The following is a 27,042-nucleotide window of genomic DNA, read 5'->3' on the forward strand; positions in this document are numbered from 1 at the left end:
ACCAGAAACACATGGTGTAAATTATAAAGTTAAGTCTTTAAAACAAATTGTCTGATATTATCGTCTTTTGTATCTTCAAAATCGGTGGTGTGTTTCCTTGGTAAATTACATAAACAGCCTCCACTCATCCCCCGTACACACGCACTAGGGTAATTTAAGTCAGCCATATTTGATTGAGTCACAGCCTTGCGCGGCGTCTAATATACAAACAGGAAACTGTCTAGTTGATAGACCGGCCTGGTCCGATGCAGATGTGTGTTCCTGCCTCCAATGGGCTCGACTGGTGTGTTTGTCCCCGTTTACATGCTAATATCTTAGGTTTACCTAGGATACCCGTGATTGGATTATATGTGACAACAAGTGCACCTCATTGTGGAGAAATGTGTTAGTAACACACGTAAAGCTTTGTTGATTAGAGTTTTACCAACGGAACGACGTATAAAAACAAAGGAGAAACACAACCTTAAACACCTAATTGTGTGTTACATAAATGGAATACTTATCACTTTTAACACTACAAGTCTAAGCTGGCATTTAATTTAAATTCCAGAATCTACAATCAAGTCAGAACAACTTAGACAGCGACCAGTGGAGGTCTGTCCACATACAACAAACAAAATGAACGTTCTACCAATTTTTCGGAACGATTGGGAACGCGCACGACAAATACACGGAGAGAATTATACTGGAGAGGATATATTCTACTGGAAACCCCTGGAAGAGGAACCCATTGTTACTGTAGTGTTCTTAGCGTGTATAGTTCTGTCAATGCTGGTGGGCTTCTTCGGGAACATACTGGTAAGTACAAAAATCACCGAGGGGTTCCTAATAAGAAGTAAATGGATACGGAAACATTATTTTAATGCGTATGTGTATTATTTAGAAGGTACATGAATGTTTGTATGCGTAGTGTGTATCTATATGAACTCAAATGAATGTGTGCGAGGCTTATATGACGTCAGTGTTCTGACGTCATGTTTATCATTTTTATCATGATGTCACAATGGGTTATGACAAAATACACAATACCCTAACAATAGGACATGAGTCTGTTCACTGCAAAATAGTCATGTGAAAACATTGTGTATCACGTTATAAATGTTATAACGTATTTAATTTGCGGAAATAGTTTATTTAAAACTTGAGCATAGAAAGATTCACTCTTAAATGAGCCGACGTGTTGAGATTTATAACGGATGTAATCAACTTACACAAACTTCGTTAAAAGTACTGAACACGTCATAAATTGGGTCACACTGTCATACATGATTTATGATAAGGGTCTGCAATGATTCATTGATAACGAGTTATCTATACACATGGTCTTCTAAGGTTGTCATTTGGTTTTCTATGTGATTAATTTCTAATATAACATACGGATAAACTAGCATTTAGTAGAAATTTGAAGTTATCATAGTTGGAAAACAAATTCAAACCCAATTAGAAGAAGGGTTATTTGGAATTAATGTATAATTTTCTTTTTCACCTCAACTATTATTGATTAATATAATTCAAATGTCCATGCTCTTGTCAGAATTTGTTCAAACCGTATTGAGCTGACAGCAGAGGATTTTTGCAAGTCCTACAGTCAGATTAAAATCTGTGTTCCGGTATCTGTGTATACAATTAAAGGGTTACTTCAATAGTTGAAGACGGCTAGACGCGTAAAATATATATTTGTTGAAAAAACAAATAGAAAAAAAAATATCAAACATTTTGTAAGATACTAGGAGAGTTTCAACAATAATACTTATGGTATGTTCTTATGGAAGAGACCTCTTTGGCAACAATCACAATTGTTCATTATGCTTGCTGATATTCACCATCCATTTTGCCAAACATGTTGACTAAGAATACGTCGATCTCTATCTGGTTTTGCAGAGATTGTAAGGTTTAAGAAAGATTTCAATAAACAACATCTGTTTTAAAGACGAACTGGTTGACCTATGACACATCAGTGGTAAACTGTAGGTAGATATCTGTCGGTAGCTGTAGATAAGTACGCTCTCGAGAGCAGTGAACTGTTTGACACGTAAAGGATCGAGATTTCCTCTTTGGAACTTTAAAGTGTTATATGTATACTTTGATAATTTCAAAGACAATGAAAAAATATCCTTACATCCTCAATATTAAAACCTTTACTTTCTGCTATTGTTTTGGTATTTTTTAACATTTAACAATATCTTTGATCAAATTGTAACAGGTATATCATATATCCCCTTCTTTATACAAAGAATGTATTCGACTATACGATTACACTTGTCTTTTGACAGACTCCTAACCCCAATAAGACAGCCATTGTGTCAAACTCTCCCATTTCGCCTCGTATGCATTTAAAAAGTTGAGAAATTTAAGCCTCCTTTTTTCCTGTTTTTTAAATAAAATCTGGATATTAAAAGTGTTCAGGCGAGAGGCGCTCTTGCATTGTATCACGATTTAAAAATAGGCTGAAGCATTCTTTTGTAACGTTACGAGTGGTAATAACAAAATTTTCAATCACCCATGTCAATCACCCATCTTCTACGTAATCCATTTTGTAACATATAAGCTGCACAAAATTATATTTTTTTTTATCAATAAACAGTCGACAGTACAATACATTAACCGTGATGTTGATCATAGTCCTGTTACGATAGGTTGATATAAAGAATAGAATTAAGATGAACTATTAGATAGGGTACCTGTCATCTTACGGATATTTCTTGTTCTTGCGACAGAATGTATCATAAAATTTCACTCCCGAAAGTGATCTATAAATAGCTCCACTAACGTGCCTTGTCTGCAGGTTTCAGGACAAGTGACACGGTTATTTATTTAGCCATATCTACAACTTGATAAAAACAGCAATATTTTCATTTCCTGAGAATGATTAATTTGAAATAAAATTGATTTTATCTCATAACTTTAAGTTTAAAATTTCACAGTGTGAAAGAACTTCCTGCGGCATAACGTCACAATACTTAATGATGTCACACCTCAGAATTGATTCCTACTGCGTCACTTATCAACCTCGATATTTTTCCGATCTACAAGATCAAATTACGCGTATTGTACACAGAAAAGCGAATTTTTCCTAAATGTGTCTGTTATTGATTAAACATGATAATTCGACGTAATTGGTTTCAATTTATATCAATCTCTTAACTTTATTGCCAAATATTTTCTTCCCGCTGAAGCTCGTAGATTATTCTTAGGAATTCACTCAAACTGTTAGATATTAGTTATAAATCTCGAGATATATTTTATATATCATAAATGTATAAATCTGCCCTCCACGATATGTATCCTTCCAAATATGCCTCATACACAACAAACTATTTGTATAAGTTAACATCAAGCTCGGACAACCCTCATTTGCATATCGTCATCATGTAAATATATTCACTTGAGTATTTTGTTCATTATAAACTACGTAGATCCGATTTCCTTGAAACCTATTCATGTGTATGAATGTGTCGTTTTATTTTCCGAGAGATCCACATTTCATTCCCGGTAAGTTGGCATATATATATATTACACTTTTTGTTGAACAATGGCAAGGACCGATAACAATAAGATCTCTGATGTGATCGATCCGATTCTTAATTATTAGGACCAATTAAAGAAATGTGTGAAACCGTAAATTCACAGTATCTGATTATTTACACTTCTGCCACAACTCCGATTACAAACAATACAAGATATTACGTTAATTAGGCTATGAATGGCATTGTATCAGTGTCATTTTGACACTTCTAATATATATTGTGAGACCTACGTAGGAAACAAACATTCAACTCTGACCGTATTAACCTTTGTTTGTTAGATAGAAGTGAAACGTTCATGGTACAACAACTTTGTAGCATATTTTCCCTTGGTCTACAATTAACTGACGGACCCACAATGACCCCACACTTGCAGACACGAAAGGGGTTATGTGAGACTAGCCCAATTTTCCTCTAGCCTTGACACCAGACCTAGACATTTTGTCTTAGACTGGTGTCAGAGCCAGAGGAAACTCGGGCTAATCTATTAATTGTTCCAAACGAAGCAATTTCTAAGGGGTGGACTTGTATAAAATGATCCCGACTGTTTACCTGAGAAACCTTAACGCAGCAGGTGAAAACTGTGCTAGCTCCTTTATTATTGTCTACTGAAGGATATGCAACCTAAAAGAGGAAAAGAGTTTTTGAAAGCTTTTTCATATCGACGAGACCTTATCATTTGCAATGTCTATCACAAAATCCTAACGTTTGAAACACAACACACTATCCTGTGTCACCGGTTTTGTTTTGTGGTTTCGAGTAGTTTTCAATGCAGACTTTTTAAAATACATTCCTATGCTCTTTTTCCAAGACAAAAAGTGTCTGATGCAGTTTTGATAGAGGACAAAATAATTTATCACATACCTGTTGAATCTTGTTATAGTAATACAAGCAATTTTCGGACCATAAAATACAACGTTCTGTATTGCACATATGCAATACGGAATGTTGTATTTACCTACTAGCCGGAACTACTTTTTTGTGGAATCCCCTTGTCATGGCGAACTGAAAAGTTCCCGTAATTTGCAAAAAATATCAAAGTTTATAAAATCTTTGTATCGATCTCTACCAAATACGGAAGGTATGTGACAAAAGCAAGACCACACACTTGTGTTTTTCTAACGAATCAGAAAGCACTCATTTATTCCGCGCACTAGTGAATATATTCGTCCGCGCAATAAACTCGTGCTTAGAAAGCTCGTTAGAAAAACACAAGTGTGTGGTCTTGCATATATATCTAACGAAATGGTTGATCTAGAAATAATCATATGAAGGAATAGTTGATGTCCGAGTAACGGTCGACTCCAACAAATAATGGAGCCGATACCTCGAAGGGACGGAGGCCCAATACACTGAAGGAATTAACAGTTACAAGGATATTTACCCAATTCATATAAGTATTTGAAAGGTTGTTCATCCTTTCGTAGTATTCATAGACAGAAAAAATGATACACAACGTGATATTATTTATAGATGAAGATAATCATCTCTAATGGACTATTATACAGTTAAGTATTGACTTGAGGGATATAGCAATTTTCTAGATCCCTGAGACCAGATCAATTTCCCGAAATGGCACTGATGGGACAAGGCCTAGTCGAAGGGAACCAGAAACTTGCTATCCCCAAATAAACCCATAATTATTTCAAAAGAAATTGTTCAACTGCAATTTTTGAAAAACAAATCTAAAACTCTTTCAATCAACCGTTTCCACTCTTGTGTCACGATCGATAACAACCGGAAAGGGATCGGTCAGAACTGACTTAGACATTTCCGTGAGGAAGTGACGGAACCTGCCGAGGAGTTAATCTACACCCCAAAAATTACCGAGGGAGTTTGTCTTCATAGATGTTTATGTGTTCGGACATGTACAGGGCTGAAAAAGGACAACACGGGGATATAGTTACTTTTACGGATCACTTTAATACAATTTACATTGAATAGTAAAAATAGAACACTCTGACAGTAAATATGGAACACTCAGACAGTAAATATAGAACACTCTGACAGTAAATATGGAACACTCCGACAGTAAAAATAGAACACTCTGATAGTAAATATGGAACACTCCGACAGTAAATATAGAACACTCTGACAGTAAAAATAGAACACTCTGACAGTAAATATAGAACACTCTGATAGTAAATATGGAACACTCTGACAGTAAAAATAGAACACTCTGACAGTAAATATAGAACAATCTGACAGTAAATATAGAACACTCTGATAGTAAATATGGAACACTCTGACTGTAAAAATAGAACACTCTGATAGTAAATATGGAACACTCTGACAGTAAATATAGAACAATCTGACAGTAAATATAGAACAATCTGACAGTAAATATAGAACAATCTGACAGTAAATATAGATTACTCTGACTATAAAAATAAAACACCCTGACAGTAAATGTAAAACACTCTAACAGTAAATATAGAAGACCCTTGCAACAATGTAACAACAATCTGACAGTTAATATTTATTACTCTTACAGTACATACAAAAATAGCCCAAAGTCCCTCAATATATGAATACAGAAAAATGGAAAATATGTCCTTATGTACATGGAAACTATATTTGCACAAAAAGTGTTCCCTTCACTCTACGCTTGTTTATTTGACACAATAAATTTGTCACATGCCGCCCGGATACGCTAATAGGGATAGATTAATTGTAATACGACCTACCACCGTGTAACAGGCAGAGCGCCAAATTGAAAGCATTACATCGTTAATGCTTTACGGGGAGTAAATGGACATCAAATTGTTTCCTTAATCGAATGTGATCATATCAGCTTTCATCATTGCCTAATCTTAATCAGAACTGGAATCGTCGGATGAAAACAATTTCCAATTCCCATTATATATATTTATTAAAAACAAACAAACGAAATTGATTATAACCGTCCTTTATAATGTCATTTCATTTCATTTCTCCCTAACTCATACTCCATCGGACGGATGTGAAATAAGGATGTCCAGAAAAATAAGCATACAGAATGTTTTATTCACTAATGAGAAATTACAATAATCACTAAAAATGCGGAGAATTATGCATAAATTACGATTTAGAAAGCCTACAAAGTAAACATTTTCACAACACCATATGGCATATGGTCATTTCGTCCATTCAAGTATTAAAAGTTAACATAATGAATATTTATGTCTAAAAGAGAAATACAGCGTAACGGGTAAAGTGTCTTTTAAACTATTTCTTAAACAAAAATTGTACATAAAATATGTATATAGGTATCGATCTTCCATCAATGTTATATTTATTGTCGAGAATACGAGTTACGATCAAGGTACGCTGTACATCCCTATATAGTAGCTTCCCTGTATAACATATGTGTTGGGTCGTATACTAGAATATGCATGGGTTGAAAGACGATCCGTCAAATTGTTGACGCTAGATACTATTTCTAAACACTCGCGAGTAAAGTTACCACGGGTTTTGTAACAGTTGGCTTTATGTACGTCAACACTGACGGGCATTTACAGTAAGGAGAACTGATACAGGTACGGCATTATCAGGAAACAAGATAGCACTGTCTACAACTGCTTTCATTTCATGTAGAGGTCCATTCTATGTGATTAAACTACAAGTATGCATGGTGCTGATTTTGAGGTTACGAGATTGTTATATCACCTGCTAGGGTAGAAAGAGTATTCCATTAGAGTTTGTTGGGGAGTACTGTTACTTTACCACATATAAATTTGTAGAAGTTTTTATACTTTTCTGTTATTTTAAGATAGTGATGTTACTTTACAGGATTGTTGGGTATGTAGTGTTACTTTACTTTACTGTTGGGTAGCAGTACTACTTTAATTGAGACGAATGGTATTGCTTTCTTGAAAACAATTGGGTAATTAAAGTTCTTTACTAGAAACTTTTGCACTCACGAGTAAATCGAAAAATAGCACTGCCGCTATAGAGTAATCATATAAACCTATATCTTTACCTTATTCATGCACTTCTATATTGGTTTTATCACAAACATGAATTTGGATTTTTTCTCTTCATCATCGATTTTATCTAAATCATTCACAGTATATTGATGTAACTACATGAGCCGGTTTGTATGTTTGCCAGTGACCTAGCAAGAATGTATATCGCCCTATTGTAGAAATGTGTCATTCTCATACTGTCACGCTGGGTGTTTATAAAGAGCATCAATAATTAACTTGAGAACATGCATTTACCCAGCTACGATCTGTCGTGACTGGACACTGAGCTGACCATAAAGATGGACACTTCTAACGGCCGCCCAATTATCCGGCCTCCCTGGTAATAATTTACTAGCAGGTTTCCGGTTCTAATTTTAGAACGTTTAACGGTTCATGTGTACTTTGTACCTGTAAATATAGGAGTAATTGCTCTGTATATATCCACGTACACAGTCGGGTCACAAACATTCACTGTGTGTTTAATCTGCAGTACACATCTACATCAATGAAACAACATATGTGCATCCTGCTAACACTCACGTATGTCCCATATATATATACAGTACTGTTCCCCTTACATGTAACTGTGTCCTTCTCATGTTACTCTTAAGGGTGTTACTTAACACAGACAATTCGTATGGCTTTAATTTGTATTAAGCTATCGTTGTTGTTGTCTATTTCTTCTTGTTAGTAATTATTTTCATTTTGACTGTTAACAATATCACCCCTGCGATATCTATAATGCTAGGAATGATTACTTCGCTAGATTTCGATAGTTGGTCCGAGGGATGATATTTGTCTCCTCATTTCCGACTATTCTATTTGTTTTCAAGGATTGGAATTTTGTGAACTTACCAAAGGACGAAATATTACGCCATACAACAATATAAGATGGCAATAAATTGTCTAAAAAGCAAGCTTGTTTCTAAGTGAAAGAGAAAATAACAAATTTCATATGAATTGTTAATGCTACTGAGTAACATTCTGAGTGAAACGATGCAATCTAAGATCACTACGTTTGTATAAATCTTATAAGAATAGAAGATAACCAAATTCAAATGAGCAATGATCATTAACGCATTCAGCATTGGGATCACCACTGGGATATCTATAATGCTAGGAATTAAGCGGCATTGTAATTGTGCGAAAGGCTACAAGGCCAGCTAGGCTTGGAGAGTTCCCATATTTACAGAAAGGAGGGCGAGAGTTGGAGATTGTTACATACAGGGCTTTTCACTAAACATCAACAGACGATATGCCTGTTACAGGATAGGTAAAACACGCGCATAGTGCACCAGGGCAGAGATAAGATCACAACAGGAATGAAGAAAAAACGTTTTATGGGTTAAATTAAAAGCTGAAATGAATAGCCCGCCATGTAGCGATTATGATACGATCAACGGCAGAAAAAGTTCCGGTTCTACAATCAGCTGTGTACTGGTAATATACAGAGATTGGTTCAGAAGGCATGTCATTAACTAGCTCTCTAGTCAAAAACAGATGACTAGAGGAACGGGTAGGGTATATACTGTGATCCATGTAGATTTGTAGGTAATTCAAATTTAAGTTATCTTAAAACTATACCTGTCTTTTTAAGATAAAGTTGTATGCTGTTTTACAATAACTATATGTCCTTTATATTTGAGTTAAGGTTGTATGCTATATTAAATTGTATACCTGTGCTCAGTGTAAAGAGTTAATGTTATATTATACTTTTTCACATTTTTTATGCTTGCGTTGTTGTATGTTACCTGACATGTTAGGTTGCTCACTACCTTACAAATTAGGACTGTGACCTTTTTTAGAGTTAAGGTTGTATGCTACCTTACATTTTATACCTGTAGTTTGTGTTAAAGTTAAGGCTGTATGCTGCCTTTAAAGATCACATCATGCCTGTACTTTGTGATAGTTTTAATTTGTATGCTTCCTTATCTATTATACCTGTGGCGTTACCTTGTTTTAAAATTGTCTTGACTATCAATAAAAACATAGACATTTGAATAAAATAACATTAGACTTTCTTTGGATTTGTTTTGATTTTAAATAACAAACAAAGGTTTCGTGTTTCCGTTCTCTTCTGAATATGTGTAGAGAACACTCCTACACAGAGATACGGCATGCCAGTGACATCATAAGACCGTTCCGGTCACGTACGATACGTTCAACGATCTGAATTTCCACTAGGATATTTTTCTGGGCAAGTTTTATACTTGACTGTGTGTTTTTTCAATCTCTGGTAACCGGAACCCCATGGTGAGGGTCTCGGTGCTATCGTCTGCATGCCAGGTTGAAGAGGTATGTCGAGTAGCCGTTTTATAAAGATGTGTCGGGCACCTGCTACTTATCTCACAGTCGATGGTGCCATAAGGTGTTTTGAGATCAGTTTGGCGATTTCTGACAAGCTTACGTTTTAAACTCGTTAGCAGACGCGTAATGGCTGAACAATAATGTTATGGCTGAACAGGGCAATGGTCGGTTAGGACACTCGTCTTGGTTTTGTCCACCGCTGTGTGTACATAGTTACGTCATCCTCAGAGACTGATTCATTCATTTTGAAACTGTTGGTAATATTGAGCTCGGTGCTTAATTAAATACATCATGTATGGCACATGTTTCAAAGGCATTCATAAAAGTCTCTGATTCTCACAAGTAATATTTGCACCGATGATCAGAAACATACTTGACCTTTCGTTTATTTCTCAGTGTATGCCCGTTGTATTGGCTTTGTGTACATGTCTTAACAACTGTGACGTCACTTTTCGTCCCCAACAAATCAACATTTATAAAACGTGTAGGGCTGGTAATTGAACTACTCATTATTTTCTCTGGAACAGTAGATTCATACCAACAGATAAGTGTATTAACTTCCTGTACAAGCAACACCCTAAAGCATAAAACCTTAACTCAGGTAAACAGTGTACTAACAACTTAGCTTTAATGATAACACTACTTGAGAATCATTACTTAGATACCAGTTCCAAAATGATGTCAAGCGCTAAGGCTAGTACTTGGATATATAAATAGAAAGCGTTCAAGACTCGTTGACCTACTTTTATTCTTTCACTCTCTAAGTTAATTTTGGCTCTGTTATTATATCCTATTAAAATGCGATTTGTTGCGGCAGTTAATGCTAAAACACACGTCTCCTATAAACCATTAACTTGCGCTGTGTTTATTATTATCAAGGGTCAACAAACTGTAATACCTCTCCCTGATAATAAAGTAGTGTAAGGTTTGTTTTGCCACCTGAAGAATCGTTAAAGCTAGGTTTAAACTGATTTTAAACTGATTTTTACAAGTCTCGGTTGGAAATGATGTCTAACTTTGATGAATGGTTCTGAATTTGATATGTTCAATTGTGTTATGTTTAACAACGCCTGAAGCAACGCATAAAACACCCAGTCACAATATTACACAGAATGCATTTACAGATACCCTGCTGTTCGTATCATTTAACTTTACTGTTTCTGCTACAAAGGCACAACAGATAGATCTAGTCAGCGTAACTAAATACTTTCCGACTCCATTCAGCAGTGCTTGGTAAGAGACTGCACAGTTGGACTGGTGAAGAAGCTGGATTAGATGTACCTGATAACAGTTTAACATAGACATGGCTCTTCATATAACATACCAAACAAGTAAATCGCAGACTGTTCTAGCGGATAATACTGTTCTATTTTAAAACATACTTGAAACCTAACATTTGTCAATCCAAATTATAGAATACTATAGTAGACGGGCGATGATGATATATTTCAAACCATTATTCTATTTATAGTCCCCACTATATTGACAGATCTGTCCATTGTGTTAAACTAAAGTAAAAACCTTATTTAAGACAATATCCCTAACATAACACCGATGACGGTGTAGGTGTAATAGATTATTATTAAAACACTGTGTAGGATTTCTTGAAATAAAACGAGTGATTCACCACGTGTATACACGGCACCTTTGTGTTCCTGTCGATAAAGTTAAAATAGAGAACACTGTTAACCACGTGACATCCTAATTGGTTATGAGTTACGATGTCGTTGTCAATGTCGTATCGAAAGCTTAAGGAAGTTCAACAATAACCCAAAATAAACAGGAAATATCCAATCCTCACTGATGATTTGGTTGCCTTATCCTCTAACCCCCTCTGTCACCCTTAATGTAGGGTAAGAACATTCAAGCCTTCATCATTCGTCAACCATATATAAGTGAATTAGAAAACATAGCTTGTTTGATGGAGTTTGCGTTGAATTTCTAAATGAAATGAACTCTGAATGAGCATGCTCGTGACACAGGTCAACTGGACTACCGTGCTTTGGATCTGATTTCACTTGGGATTAATACACAGTCATTCTGACTTTCTCTAAACCTCGTTAGTTTCAGTTTTTTCAGATGGTTGAAGTGGTTAAGTTTTATTTTATATCACGAGGCCAAGTGACCAGCCATGGCTGTATAATATTACAACCACATGTCATATTAGAAACAAACTCTGAAGACCTCTTTTTTAAACAGCAGAAGTTGTGGACCGAGCTAGAGGTATTACACCACTAACAATCAATATGTTTATGTATATTATATACAATGCAGTCGAGAGTGTTACTGTCTACTTTGCGCCATGGAAACCAGTTATAACCAAGATTTACAAAATCGCGAAAAGACAGCTGTTCTTGTCGTAAAAAACATTGACAGAAATGCAGAGTTCTTACTGAAACGACGTACATGGTGATGAATAAGCACATGATATCGGCATTGAACCATTAACACATTTAAAAACACAAGTTTTGCTTTACCTATAGAGCTTTTTACACCAAAACCGGTCGTGGAAATATCGCAGACCTACTATCATATATTCTCTAGTTCACGTGTCCTAAATAGTACTGTATGACGAAACATTGGCATTGCAGGCAAGTAAAAACTAATTTAAGACATTGGTTTAGACCATTTTGTGTTTTAGGCCCCTGGCATCAGGGATGATACCTAGAAGGACGAAACAGCAGTATGATGTAGTCTAATTCATTTTTGGCAAACTGTATCTGTTACCGAAGTTAAAGGTACCATCACCTGTGTGTGGGTTACATTCTCCTCCTTGTTGAAGGTCGGAGAAGTGTTGGATGAATGGCAGGTCGAACTGCCTGGTGTTAACAGCACTGTAGTATATATACTGAACAGTCCAACCGAACTAAAATAACCGTAAATATAGCTTTCTTTACAACAAAACGTTTACCGGAATGCATCCCCTCTTTATTACAGCTAGAGCCCCTAACAGCCTCCTTACTCCTACATCATACGTCATGAATTATCATACTCCATCAGCTTAAACCTGGGAAACAGAATATTGTTTATACATTCCATGGTATATCTGATGCATAAAGTAACGAATTCCCTATGAGAGGAGCTAAATTGTATTTCCCGGATTAGTTTGCCAAGACATTTGTCTTTTCACCATTGCTATTTGATGTTTGTTATGACGTGTAAATAAGCTGACGATGTTTCCTGTGGTTATCTGTGGTTATATGGTTGGTTATTAGTGCCAATACCCATCATACCTATCTGTCTTCGTCATAGAACAAATGTCTACTCTAGACAGCGTCATCGTGTAAAGACATTTAGAGGATCGTGATATCTTATCTTCCTAAACAAAATTATATCTGGAGAATATAAAACAGCATTCCAGTAGTGTACGTAATAACTGTGCGAAAAGGTATAGGGGTTGTTGTTCTACGGTATGTACAATAACTTCAGTTTATGTCGAACGATAATTCACACTAGCTAAGCGGGAGATGATAATTAAGTCAAAATTTAACTCTACACGGATGTTACAGATAGATAACTGTTATCTCAACAACATCAAATAACAGCCAAACTGTCATTTAAATGTCTTGAAAACATCGGATCACTGGAGAAACCATTAATCATTTTGGAATTAGAATCGATATATTATCCAATTCATTCACCATCCCATTCATACAGCCAAATTTAGTCTTAAAAATGACAAATATTGTTTTTTAATTACTGTCACTGGATCGAAACCATTGCCATATGAAGTCTTTCAAGTTGAAAGGGAAAAAAAGCAAAAGTTTCATAATAAATAACGTTGTTCAGTGTCTGATGAGAAGAGGGATACACTGCTCGACTTCGGCGCCAGGCTGATCATGAAGCATCGCTTGAGATGCTGAGCAGCATATTAATATCTTAAAGTGAAACCAATGACATTAAGTTTACTACATATTTCAAAACTTTGAGATTGGAATTTTAAGCTTGTTTACTTTCATGCACAGCTATCACATCCTATGTGGTTGTGTATCAGTTTTAATCGTGAGAGAGGTCGATTTTGGTCCAAACACGTGTCTACCGCAGTGATGAATTAAAAAAGCATTTATATCATATCGAAAAAAATGTATTTTTACGTATGATCTTTTCAAGATATTCACATCTAACACAACCGTCCATGTTCTGTTTCACGAGTGTTTACGTGTGTGGTGTCTGCACAACGTTGCCGTTTATGTGTTGTACTATAGGATAGCGTACTAGTATATAAATAATATCGAAAACTGTTTCAAGGGTACTGTTATCACACTACTCTTATCAAGTGTTTTTTCTGTATGTTACTAGAGCTGCTGTGTGGTAGAACCCGTATCCTTTGTTACTGCCTTTTTGTAGTGATGAAATCAAAAGTACTTACATACATACATGCTTATTATGTATGCTTGGTCTTTATGTGCATTATACCAGCTTGAATATACGGTAAACATGTTGTATGATCTTATCATTAGGCGACTTTTGTTACCGAGAGGCGACTTATGTGATGTCATACCCTATAAGAGTTTGAGTATAGCGTGTTTGTCGACTGAAAATTGCTGTGTACAATGTGTTTTATGCTTACTGTATATATATCTAAGGGTCATTTTCCTATTACAACATAATTGAGAAGGGATTGACACATAGACTAATTTCTATTGCCAGATGTATGCAATGACAATATTTATTATTCAAAGAAAAGACGGTGCCAGAAAAGCAAGGTAACAAACAATTTGGAAATAAATCGATACAAAATAAAAACAAAATACTAAAAAAAAACCAGGAACAGCGGAACACCAAAAGAAAAGGGACAAATAACCTCCACAACATGTATTCCTAAGTACAACTGTTGTTACCTAACACTCGCTGTATGGTCGTGACAGTGTACATGGTAGGTAGGTGATGTGTCGTGTGTGTGACGTGTGGTATAGTAACACTTAAGCTCCCTACCTACTTCTTTCCAGTGATACATGTCTCATATGGTACAACGTGCTCACCCATTGCCATTATATACATGTATGTGTGAGTGCATTTTCAGAGGTACAGCCATGAATCAGGGATTTACATACAGAATAGGAGTGTAAGAAACAGTTAATCAACCGTGATATATTACTGATTATATTAAACGATTTATTAATCGATTTCTAACGTTACATCAAGGATCAGAAACACAGAAAGATAATTACAATGCAAAATGCACTACGTTGTATAATGTAAGCCTTGGTTTAACTCCAATATATTTTTTTCCGGGATGGAAAATTATGATGAATAACTTTCCATTGCTTCACACGATTAAAAGCGCACCGGACAAAAATCGAAACAGTATGTCATCATTTCATTTTAAGTTATATATTTCAATTGAAAACCCACAATTGACTGCATGCTTTTTAACAGTGCCTTTTACTTTTCTCTTCAGTTTCCGTCCCAGTTTCCTTTTGCAGTTTGTGTTTTCTTTGCTACTTAAGCAGGCATGCGTCTATTTTGTTTGTGGTTTCTTATGAACTTGTGTCCTGCTAAGATAAAAGGTGTTCGTTTAGGCCAACGGGGTATTATCTGATAATGTCAGAGCACAAAGAGAATGTTTTACCTGACCACAATGAATTCAGTCTCCCAATACACAAACACGAAATCATACTAGATCTATCCATTTCTGGGAGGTGTCTCAACGAATGTAGATGGATATTATCATATTTGACCTTTTAAGGGCACATATTGCAATATACTCAATTTATATTCCTAATACAAAGTGATTTCGGCTGTCGATATTTTCAAACGCACAAAGACTTCATCTTTTGGTTATTTATCATACTGGCTTTGTTTTTGAAAACATCCCCCTTGGTTTATTAGATACTTCCCCTTGTTTGTTTCCCCCACCTCCTCTAGATTTCGAGGATTTATTCCTGTCCACCATGACTTATCAATGCTAAGCTTATGCAAGTATCGGGAACAAAGCAGGAAACATTTATTCCATGGGTTCACTGATCGCCATCACACAGGATTTCCAAGGTTAACAGCCATGTGACGTACTAAATTAGTATAACCATCTCACCCGACTGGGGCGCTATACCACTACATCTTGTCCTCGTGGGCGTTGCGCAACGGCTTTGAAGACCTTAAAATATGAAGGGATATGATACTACCTCAGACCACAGTATATAAGAAAACAGCGAGAAATAAAATATGAATAAGAAGGTTATTGGACGCTTTAACTTGTTGCCAATGACAACCAAGATGAACATTAACCTGCACGTTTTGTTAGCTTTAAGTTATAGTGTAGCACATATCAATGTCTTCATGTTACATACTAAATCGGGTATTGTTTTTATGTTACAGGTCATAGGCGCTGTGTGTGTCCACAGAAGATTACGAACGACTGGAAATGTTTTCATCGTCAACTTAGCTATTGCAGACCTCGTGGTTGCGTCCATTGTATTGCCTTATAATATCGTAGGTAAGTATCACGTGACTTAATACAGGTGTAACATCCGTCCATATAAGTGTTACTCTAGTCTGGGGCAAAGGTGGTGCTACGATAGAAACCATTTGCAACGGTTCGTTACGGCAATGATAGTAACGGCTTCAAATGACACAGGAATCGATGCACGTGAAGATGAGCTGCATATTTTTAGGGTTAAAGGGCTACATCATTCCAAACAAAGAAAACGTAAAACAAAACAAAAAATCTCTGATAAATACAGTCAGATATTTCTGAACATTTAACAAAGGTGACAAATGTTATCAAATAATCTGGAAATGTATTTCTGAACATTTCAATATCAAAATGATGTAAATTTAAAAAGAAACGTTTAATAATTTTGTGAGTGTGGTTATATATTAGCGTAAAATAATCTAATCATGCGCGTTAGTTATCCCCGAATACCCCTCACGTCAAGCCTACACTCTGATTGAGTGTTTCCGATGTGCTCGCTGCGTGGCGTTGGTCTGTGTATTAGAGCTGATTTACTATAAAATACCCCCGTCGTCATATGCCCTTCATTTAATACGCCGTAACAAGTTTTTTTTCTTCGTTAGGTCATGTATGATAATCTCTCTTTAGTAATGACAGTATATTTCAAGTAAATCGATTAAACAAAGAGCGTGCATCTCTAGCATGTATGAGTAATATACCCTGTCTTTTTCTCAGCAGTTTGAGGTTGGTTTCGTCATAAATGTATAATAATGTTTGAAGAGTTCCACACGTTGATTGAGTTCCCTTTCACACACCCTCTTTAAAACAATTAATAGACAGACTTGAGAGAGAGGTTAATGTCTGTGAAAGTCATAAAATTGCGATCTGTCAGTAAACACGCGACCAGACTCTTTGTTTGAAGTTTGAATTTAACTTATCTGCACCTACAATCAAGTCAAGCTTGAAAATCTTCCTGAAGCGAGAATACAATTACGAACCAAAGAAAGTGTTTTAATCATAATATATATATATATATGTATATACGTTCTGGGATTCAAAATCATCATCACTAACAGAAAATATTTTTTTCGCATTTTGGTTGATAAATGAATTTAAATAACTGACTGAACGTATTATTAACTGATGAGACATTCTACAGCTGGATCCTTGTATTGTTACGAAAGGAAATTCAGTTTTGCTTTTCGCATGACTTGCATCTTATTTGTGGCTCGTTTGTTTCTGCATCTGGCGTCAATGATGTGAATAGACAACTTTCACCACAATCACATCAATTAATCGAGTTGCGTGGAAATATCCGGAAAAGTAAATATACTTCCCGTAATATCCTGCATGGATCTGATCTAAAAATTACCTGCATATGCTCCATTGTCATTGGCAACATGAAGCGTACAACTTAATATCAGTACCCTAGAGGGTACAAATAAAACGGAACCTCAAACGCGTGATTGCCTTTGATAACAATAACACAAAAGATTGGAGTCGTTCAACCATGACACTAAAATATCTTGTTTGTTATACCCCAGATTAATCAGTATCAAACAATACTGATCATACTAAAACAATTAATGGAATAATGCTTAATGCCGAAGACTAATCAGATGACAGAGAGATAACATGCAACATCGGAGATATAGCACTTACAATTAACATCTGTGTTCGTCACGAGAACAGAGTTTGTCCATTTTGATAGCATATTCATTTCAACTAGAGAACACGATAGATTTCCGAAGAGTACTAAAAGATAAAGAGCGGGTTATTTTGATTGCATTTTTCTAAATATTAGAAGAAGCACGGCATTCGGCCTAGTAACTGCTTTACAAGAGCAAGTTTCTGGTATGTAAGATACAAACATTCTGTTGGAGTATGTTTTCGTAAATAAGCAAAACATAATATTTCATCAGCCAAGCAGGTCTGTCTGCTTTAAAAAATGCGCAAATACATGCCACCAACATATGATGGATGGTAAACCTATTTCTTGAACATCACTGTGTGCATACATACCACGCCTATAATGGCATCACCGTCTGAACCAAAAATGTGGTGTTTACTAACTACCAAGATCGACATACATGTTTAATGAAGGCGATTCGACAATATATATAAGAACTGTACGGTCTGTATACCCCGCTTGTAACAGCATCTCCGTCGGAACCAACGTGCTTTAACAACACTTGATTATATAGGAAATGTACGATTCGTGTATACCTATAGCTATTACCGTAACGACGTTGGAAACGTCTATTTAAATCAAGCAACACTATAAAAAGCCCAAGTTAAACAATGTAATGAGTATTCCACAAAATAATGGGAACAGATCAGTACGTACTTTACACGTAATCGTTAGCTGCAGGAATAGCTGTAGCTGTACCGTTATTCCGACGACTGATTTAGCAACAAGCCAGTTAACATAAAGGTATGATACATTATGCGAAATTCACCATGATATAGCAGGCTTTTATCGGTTAAGAATGTCTAAATGGCCATAGATGTACCGTAAGAGACGGGATCACAGTAGCCTGTCTTTCCCATATAAAGTATTAGATACGTCTGATTGTTCTTTGTCCAAAGATGCTTAAACACCTAATAAAATATGAAACTCAAGGTTAGTGAGTTATCGTGTTCATGACCTATGACCTGTAACATAAACACAATAGCCGATCGAGTGTGTAAAATGAAGCTATTGATATGTGCAATATGTGCTCCTGTGTAATATCATATTTATGTTCACATTCAACTTATAAGTACATTTATCTATCCTTTTCACCTCTTTAACTGCATTGTGTAATCCTTTGTATCGTTCGAGCAATTTTCGCTATCGATATCATTTTAGGGTCAGAATATGAACACGACTGTAGCATCAGATTCGATAGCAGTAGACACGGCTAACGTTTTATCTAGATAATGGATGTCAGTTCTAACTACACGACACGGTAATATAGCTCCGAGCTCTTCGGGAGTTAACATAGTAATGCAATAACTTTGGATCAAAACGTGAGAGTAAATATATGTTTGAGACACGGGCAAGGATGCGTCTCCCGCACTGTTAGAGAAATGTTAATCAAACAGCGTACATAACTGTTTTATGTATTTATACCAACAACCCGTCTATAGCTAGCTACGTGTATCAAGCATTGCCTATGTTGGTTTCACGTCAACATATTAAACTCTCACATTAAAAGGGAATTTGTAAATATATTTATGGTGCTGCAATGTTTTTACCTGATCAACTGTGTTTTTTAATTAAAATGAAACTGTGGCTTTAAGTTTCTTGGAAAAGCCCGCACATCCGCTTACAAGACAGAGCCAATTTTGTGCTTTTGTAAAAGCCAGATTATGCCAACTTTTTTGTTGCTTATAGCTCGAAATAAATAGTTTAAAGCATTAGGTAATCAATTACATTTAAACGCTTATCGGACGATGCTGGTAAAATAAAACTGAGATTACGAAACAGGTTAAGGATTCCCGTAACAGAAATTAACAGTAGAACAATAGCCATGATAAATCATTCCTGAAAAGAAACATAACCCTTCAGAAAAAATGAACACGAAGGCAAAAACGCAACAGCTGTGCTCTAAGAGTGAAAAGCAACATTATCAGAGAAGGTTGGAACCCTGGATCTGTGATCACAATTAATGCGGTCGCTTCAACCAGCTTAGCTACATGATCAGCCTTAGTCTCAGGTCAAGTTTTAATACAGTTAAAACCAAAACGAAACTAAGTGCAGATTACTTGAATATGTGAACAACAAGTGTAATTCTCAAGCGTTTCCTTTAGCATGCAGTGGGAGAGGGTTCCTGTACACGTTAGTACCACATATCAATAAAAACAATTTATGTCTGTCATTACTTACTCGGCTTGTTTCACATGGAAAATTAAAGCAAGAGCAATAACATTAAGCTATTTGGCATAATGGTCATGCATCATCCAGCGCTGCTGGGAATAGTGAGATGCGCTCGTGAGCATGTGATAGATTGGTCATACTGCTGCGATGAAATGAAGCTTGTGCACTTCAATAATTTAGTGCAATGTAATATGATTAATGCACTACGGAACCACACATCATTTCCGAGATAATTATTTTTTAACATCCGTCATACTTGATAACGATTTGATACCCGAACGATGTCGCCCCCCTGAGGAGCGGGAGATATTCTAGATGTGTCTGCTCGTGTGTAAGAGGCAGGTAACAATATGGGTGGATGTCATGTTGGCTTGTTAGATTAGTGTAGTGGAATAACTCATCAGTGTACTGAACACTTCGACAGTAGCCAGACATTTCGTATCGGAAATAAACTCCCAAGTGTGAAATAATCCAACACAGTCTAGGTATCCTACATCAGTGATGTCAGCTGATGACGAGATTGGTTTTCCTCTGCCATCCTCTTCTTATTTATGGTGTATGATGAGCTTTTACCAATGTTCTCGTTTCTCGATTTTGTCGCCTTTTTTCTTGAAGTGTATCAAAGCGTATGTTGGTGACTATAAAGAGGGGCTCCGCCATAATATAAAAAAACTGTAAAGAGAATACTTATAAGTGGCAACAGAATCGTTATCCGAACACAAAATCGATAAAACTGAAGCAAAGGAGAAAAGTTTAAAAAAAAACTACCAAGGAGAATAAAACCAGGTGTTCCGGCCTTTATCTATAACACTTGCTTTGCAAACATATGTCAAAATGTGACGTTCTGAAAGTAAGAACCGGGATGATGACAACGAAAAAACAAGGCATCTTATAAGAGTAACCAAAATAAATTGACAGTCATATCACGTTTGGCAACAGTATATCTCAATGATATCACGAAGACGACTAAAAAAACTTCCATTTAGACTCCATCAGCTGTGTCTCCGAAACCCTGACCAGAAATGTTGTCTGTCAGCAGATGAAAACTTTCACGGAAATTATGATATTCGGCACGAGCTGTTAAATATCAAATTGACTGCGCCGTGTTAACACCGTAGGGTGGGGACCCAAGTACCCTGCTATTGAGAAAAGGGGAAATTGCGATCGGAAAATCGAAATCGTCACGCTAATATGTAATATGCAATATGTTCATGACTTTAAGGGCAATGAGTAATTAGTTCTGGTTTAAATGACGTGATATCACAGATATCCAGGCAGTCGTTAATCGTTGGTTGACTTTGATTAAGTGATGTGAAAAGAAATTTCATTTCTTACAACTCTATCGAACTTTTCCAGTTGTCGTTGATATTCAATCTATAATGACGTAGTTAAACTATCCGCCATAGAGGCAGTGTTACTATGTTAAAGTTTCATCGGATGTTTTATGATTGTTTCAGGAATTGTGATTGGTCCAGAACATTTCCTTAACTTTGAAGCCGTATGTCACGCCGTAGCAACGATTTGTGTCTCCAGCTGCGCGTGCTCCATGATGACCCTTGCGGCTATTGCACTGAATAGGTAAGAAGGATGAAATAATTAAAGGTGGATACAATTAAGAGAGACAAATCGATTTATTAATTAAATTCATAAGTTTCAAATTGAATCCGTACAGAATATGCAAATGAATATGAAAATTGTTCAAATATAAAGTATCCTCATTGAAATATGAATAAGTATAATCAAATAGATGCACAAGGATGTTCACGTCACTCAACTTAAAGCCATGATGCTTGATCTAGACATTTTATTTAACCTTTGTATGTGTCCCCAGGTACATCTTTGTGTGCCATAATAAGTACTACCACCGGATATACAGCAAGTGGACCACGCCCATCATGTGTTTATTTCTATGGATCCTTGTGCTCTGTGTCGACATGCCGAGTTACCTTGGCTGGGGAGGACACGCCTATGACTTTAAGACCATGGGGTGTTCATTCGACCGGAGCGGTCACCTATCGTATGTTCTGTTTCTCAGTGCAGCTATCTATTGGGTGCCATTCATACTAGTCTTTATTTGCTACATACTCATCTACAAATACGTTCAGAAAAACCGCAAGCAACTCCGAAAGGCCTTTTCTAGGATATCATGCAATAATGCAGCAGTGCTTAATACGAGACGAGAAGAAGAGATCCGAATGGTGCGGACATTTTTTATTGTCGTAGTTGTGTTTTTGATGTGCTGGACACCGTATGATCTTTTGGTGTTATTTGACAGATTAAATGACGCACCACGTCTTCTGTATATAATCTTGCTTACCATTGGTCATTCTAACAGCGCCCTCAATAGTATTTTGTACGCAACCACAAACCGTCGATTCCGGCGGGGTTACTTGGAGTTTATCTCTATTATGCTTCATTCACAATGCCTTAAAAAGGGTGGCATAGATTCACATGTTTATAATTCAACAAAGAATGGGTTGCCTGGTTACCTTAAAAACAGTTCGGACTCCAACAGTGGTACGAACTTAGCGACACAACACAAGTCTCAGCCGTCGCCAAGACCATTTAAACGCTGAACGTGGTATGGGGGAGTGTTGCGTTGTCATGTATATAATGACAAATCATATTGTGTAGCTAAACGAGATACAACTACAAGTTGTATCAATGTCAAAGTGTGACATAAATGAACGAAGTTCAACAATTGGATTAAGTACGATGTGAAATGTCTTCGACTTGATATAGAGTTTCACTGCACAATGTTGTCTGAACAGATTCCAAATATTCTTCCCTGAAAGAAAAAAGTGTTTATTTCAACCAAGCATGAAACCTCACAAAATAGTGCCTAGTCAAACTTAATGATTTGGTTTAAAGACTTAACATTGACGGAGTTATCAAAAAACAGATACCGTTCACTATCACCATCAGAGCTCCGGTAGTCCCAAAGCGAGGTTACCATTATAGTACTACGGCTAGTGCACTGGGTCTACATGTACTGTTGTCGTCATCATCTTACCGTTTCCAATGGTGGCTAATTGGGAGACAGGCCCCTTTCTGCCTCTTATGATTGTAATAACATATAAAACAATATACAGTGTGGTTGTTTGGAAGTAATAGTATTAAGCATTGTAATTTCGACATCCTTATGTATGTAACGCATGCAGGTACAGAGATATAATGAGGCGTTGAGAAACCCGATGCAGGGGTCCCAGCGGCCAATATATAGATATATGTATAATAGGACGCCCAGTTAGACATACCCCAGTCCTATAGCCTCTACATCGTTATAAAACAAAGACAAATTGGCATGCAGGTTTGTTATAAGAGCAGGCAACTTACATAGAAAGAAAGCAGAAAGAAATTTTTTTTTGTTACTTGCTTGGATTTATCCAACTTTCCGGTATAACTTTACTTATCAAAATCAAGCTTTTTTATTTTACAAGAAATATGAAACAAGTTTTATCAACTTATATCGATAATCTTACTGGCTAGACATACATTCTCTGATATGAATATATACATTTTTATATAATGTTTAAATATTACAGCAGAGAACCATCTAGTCGTTTTTACTGAATCTGTTAGAGGGAATTCCATGTAGATAAATCGTTAAATCATCAGACTTCAGCTAGTAATGCCTAGTTCCGGGAAATCCATCAACCAATCAGAAAATATAGAAACAGTGAAAATCTGGAAACTATTTACAGGCAAAATAAGATAAAAACTATAAAAAGAAATAATCCGGAAACCATTTAATAAGACAGAAACTAAACAAGGTATTTCGCCAGATTCAATATGGAAACAATTTCAGTGGTCGGAATCTAGATATAGACTACCAATAGAGGTAGTCAAGAAATCATTCACAAGTCAAAATGTCGAAACAGACTATAAATGGAGGTAATCCCGAAACCGTTTACAAATCTGTGACAAAATAGACTAACATAAGAGGTAATCTGCAAACCATTCACAAATCACAAAACTAAATATAGACTACCAAATGAGATAATCTGTAACCAATCACAAATCAGAAAATAGATATAGACTATCAAAAGAGGTAATCTGTAACCAATCACAAATCAGAAACTAGATATAGACTATCAAACGAGGTAACCTGCAAATCAATCACAAATCAGTAACTAGATATAGACTATCGACAGAGGAAATATCACACAGTTCTATAAATCTACACGCACTGCATTGCCTGCACCGTCAAACGAAACTAGTCATTATGAAAGTTACTTTCACCAGAAGCGTAAACAAAGTATACAGTTCGGGTTTGTTTTCCGAATAAATATAGAGTCGGAGTCCTTTGGTTTCATTATCTCATTTAATTAACAACAGCCGACTATTTTCGGATTAAATTATTCCATCAAATAGAATCTCTCTACAAGTCATTCCCCATGCATACTCATCAAATGATACATTTAATGTATTGCCATACAATTTCTCGTCAGTCCCTAAGCTTTCAGCTTCCTCACCAAACATAATATTTTAATTAATTGCCATACACCTTTTATCCATCAATGTCCAACAAACTTCCATATACTCGATCATCCATCGCATCAACAATGTATTCAAATCAGCCACTTCTCCCTGTTAGAGATAGTCCACGAGTGAACAACGCTCTATCTGACCGCTGAACTATGTAATTAATATTATAAGATGATGTAAAAGGTAATTCACCAATATCTTTTATCAAATTTATTCTTTTAACATTTTGCGACGATTGACATGTAGGTCTCTTACGCGTATTGCCGTACCCGTTTTATTTGCGTGGAATGACTCGGTAAATGAAATATTTCATTCCACATCAAAATATTCGATTGAATAATAGGAATATACAATCAATTAATTATATGAATCCCTGGCGTTATCTAAGTAATGAATGTTTTAGCAAATGTTTTAGGGACCTTTATCACACATTGCTATTTATGACAAACTTAATAAAGCCTGGTAGGGCTTTATGTTAGTTTGTCAGCAATAGAATTGTGTATTACAGGACCATAACAATATTTGCTAAAATATTCATTTTTTATATTCACATTTTGATAGAGTAGTTATGTTTTATTAAGGTTATTTCGAACATTTCTTTGAACAGCAAAGTTAATGTTGATAGCAATGAAATTGATGATGTCACAATAGAGATTGATGACGTTACAATAGCAAATGTTGTTATAGTCTCATAACAACATTTGCCTTCTCAATGCATTTTAACGGAAGGATGCAGAGCGACTGTAAATTTTGACAGATAGACATTGTAGAAGATGAATAATCAGTCTTTCAAGGTCCCCATCATCATCATGAAAAAACAGTTATTAGTGGATACCATGAAATCAAGTTAGATTTAACCATCAGTCCTGGTTGCTTATAGGTTAGTTATAATTAAGTAATGGGTAGGGGGAAATATTCAAATATGAATAGAACAAAATCAAGATATTCTGAATAATTTTACTGCTATAGTTTTATTAAGACAAATCATATTGATGTGTTTTGATGAATTATTTTGCTCTGAAAGACCTCGATTTGTATTGATAACAATTTTAACTTCCACGAATCAGTGGTGACCAATCTTTGAGAAACTGGGGACAGACAGCTTTCTCAAATGATTTAATCTTTGACCAGCAACCCATACCCCCTATTATTATTCTGATTGGTGTGTTATGTATATATTGTATTAGAGTTAGTTGCTCCTGTGAGCAGGTATTAATTGTTACGTCATTAGTTTGTGTGAGAAAATTACGTCGTTTTCTCAAAAAATGATGACGTTACTCTCACAAAAAAAGACGTAACAATCAATACCTGCTATCAAGAGCAGATAACTCTGCAATAAGAAAAGACGGAGTATATTATATTGAATTACATTCTTGTTTACACTTCGGTATCCAATTGTTGTATATTGTTTACATTGTACGCCAGTCGTTTATAGGAGTCTACAACTTTTATAGAGAATACAGAAAAGAAGGAAAACCTGCTGCAGGGTTGTAACACGAGAGCAGTGAAATCCTAGAATCTCGATCACTACATAAATAATATAAAACAGTAAACTAACTTCTCACTTCCAACCAAACTCTGTAATATTAGACCAGTCTGTTGAAGTGAGCTCTGCCGGCTACTTTATAACTGTAGAATCAGGTAGAAACTGTCCGTATTCTATCCTAGCTGTGGATGAGGGATGCCCGTCTTTTGCACTACGTGTGAAAGACAGTATCCACCCGTTTGTAGGACTTCATGTACATTTATTCAAAACTCTATGTTACGTTATAAGAACTCATGTGATAATTTATTGTTTGTCATTGTTAATATGTCTCATTCGTTAAAACTATTCATTAAAACATTGTTATTACAGATAAGGCTTCTCTGTGTTTTCTTTGAGTATACGTACTCGGTGATGTGATTGGACCGTCCGAAATTTAACTAGATATATTTAAGAACATTAGAAATACTCAGTGTGAATATTATTATCATTGACCTCCATATGTTAGAGATCATCTGAACTACAACACTCTTATACTAGCAAGGTTAGTAACCTTGACGAAGAAAATTCCACTGAAAACGCACAATCAGCATTTAAATAATCGAATCTCAATAAAATCTCAATCGCCTTCGTTCAAACATGAAGCGTAACAAAAATTGCATAAAATACGGCTCACAAAGCTATACACCTTGCCCTTTGTCACGACTTTGACCTTTCGTTCACGGTCCTGACTTTGACCTTTCGTTCACGGTCCTGAAACAGTTCCTAAGAACTCTCACCTTTTCCCACCACAATACATCTATGAAATATTCAGGAAAAGGTTTTATGCGATGATAAATTCTGGTTTTGGAAATTTGACACTTGTCATTACTTCAATCTCTCTGATATAAACACTTCGCCTGGTTATAATTAGCACGTTTTGGAAGGTTCAAAAATTAAACATGAAAGCAGAAGGTCTGATCTGTAAAACACTACAATAATTGACCTTTTGTCATGAACTTGACCTGTTTGATAACATCTATAAGTTAGGTAACACA

General features: G+C 35.9%; 1 protein-coding gene across 1 annotated transcript; it reads left to right on the plus strand.

The window, feature by feature from the left end:
- The first annotated feature begins 229 nt into the window (after positions 1-229).
- Positions 230-25,758, plus strand: LOC110465444 (melatonin receptor type 1B-like). The gene is made up of 4 exons (XM_021521254.1): positions 230-798; positions 16,097-16,214; positions 21,492-21,612; positions 21,866-25,758. Exons 1-4 carry the CDS (start codon positions 619-621, stop codon positions 22,608-22,610), a joined length of 1,164 nt encoding a protein of 387 aa, XP_021376929.1. The 5' UTR covers positions 230-618; the 3' UTR covers positions 22,611-25,758.
- The last annotated feature ends 1,284 nt before the right edge of the window (positions 25,759-27,042 follow it).

This window comes from Mizuhopecten yessoensis, unplaced genomic scaffold (assembly GCF_002113885.1).
Source record: "Mizuhopecten yessoensis strain PY_sf001 unplaced genomic scaffold, ASM211388v2 scaffold11077, whole genome shotgun sequence".
NCBI classification, from domain to species: domain Eukaryota; kingdom Metazoa; phylum Mollusca; class Bivalvia; order Pectinida; family Pectinidae; genus Mizuhopecten; species Mizuhopecten yessoensis.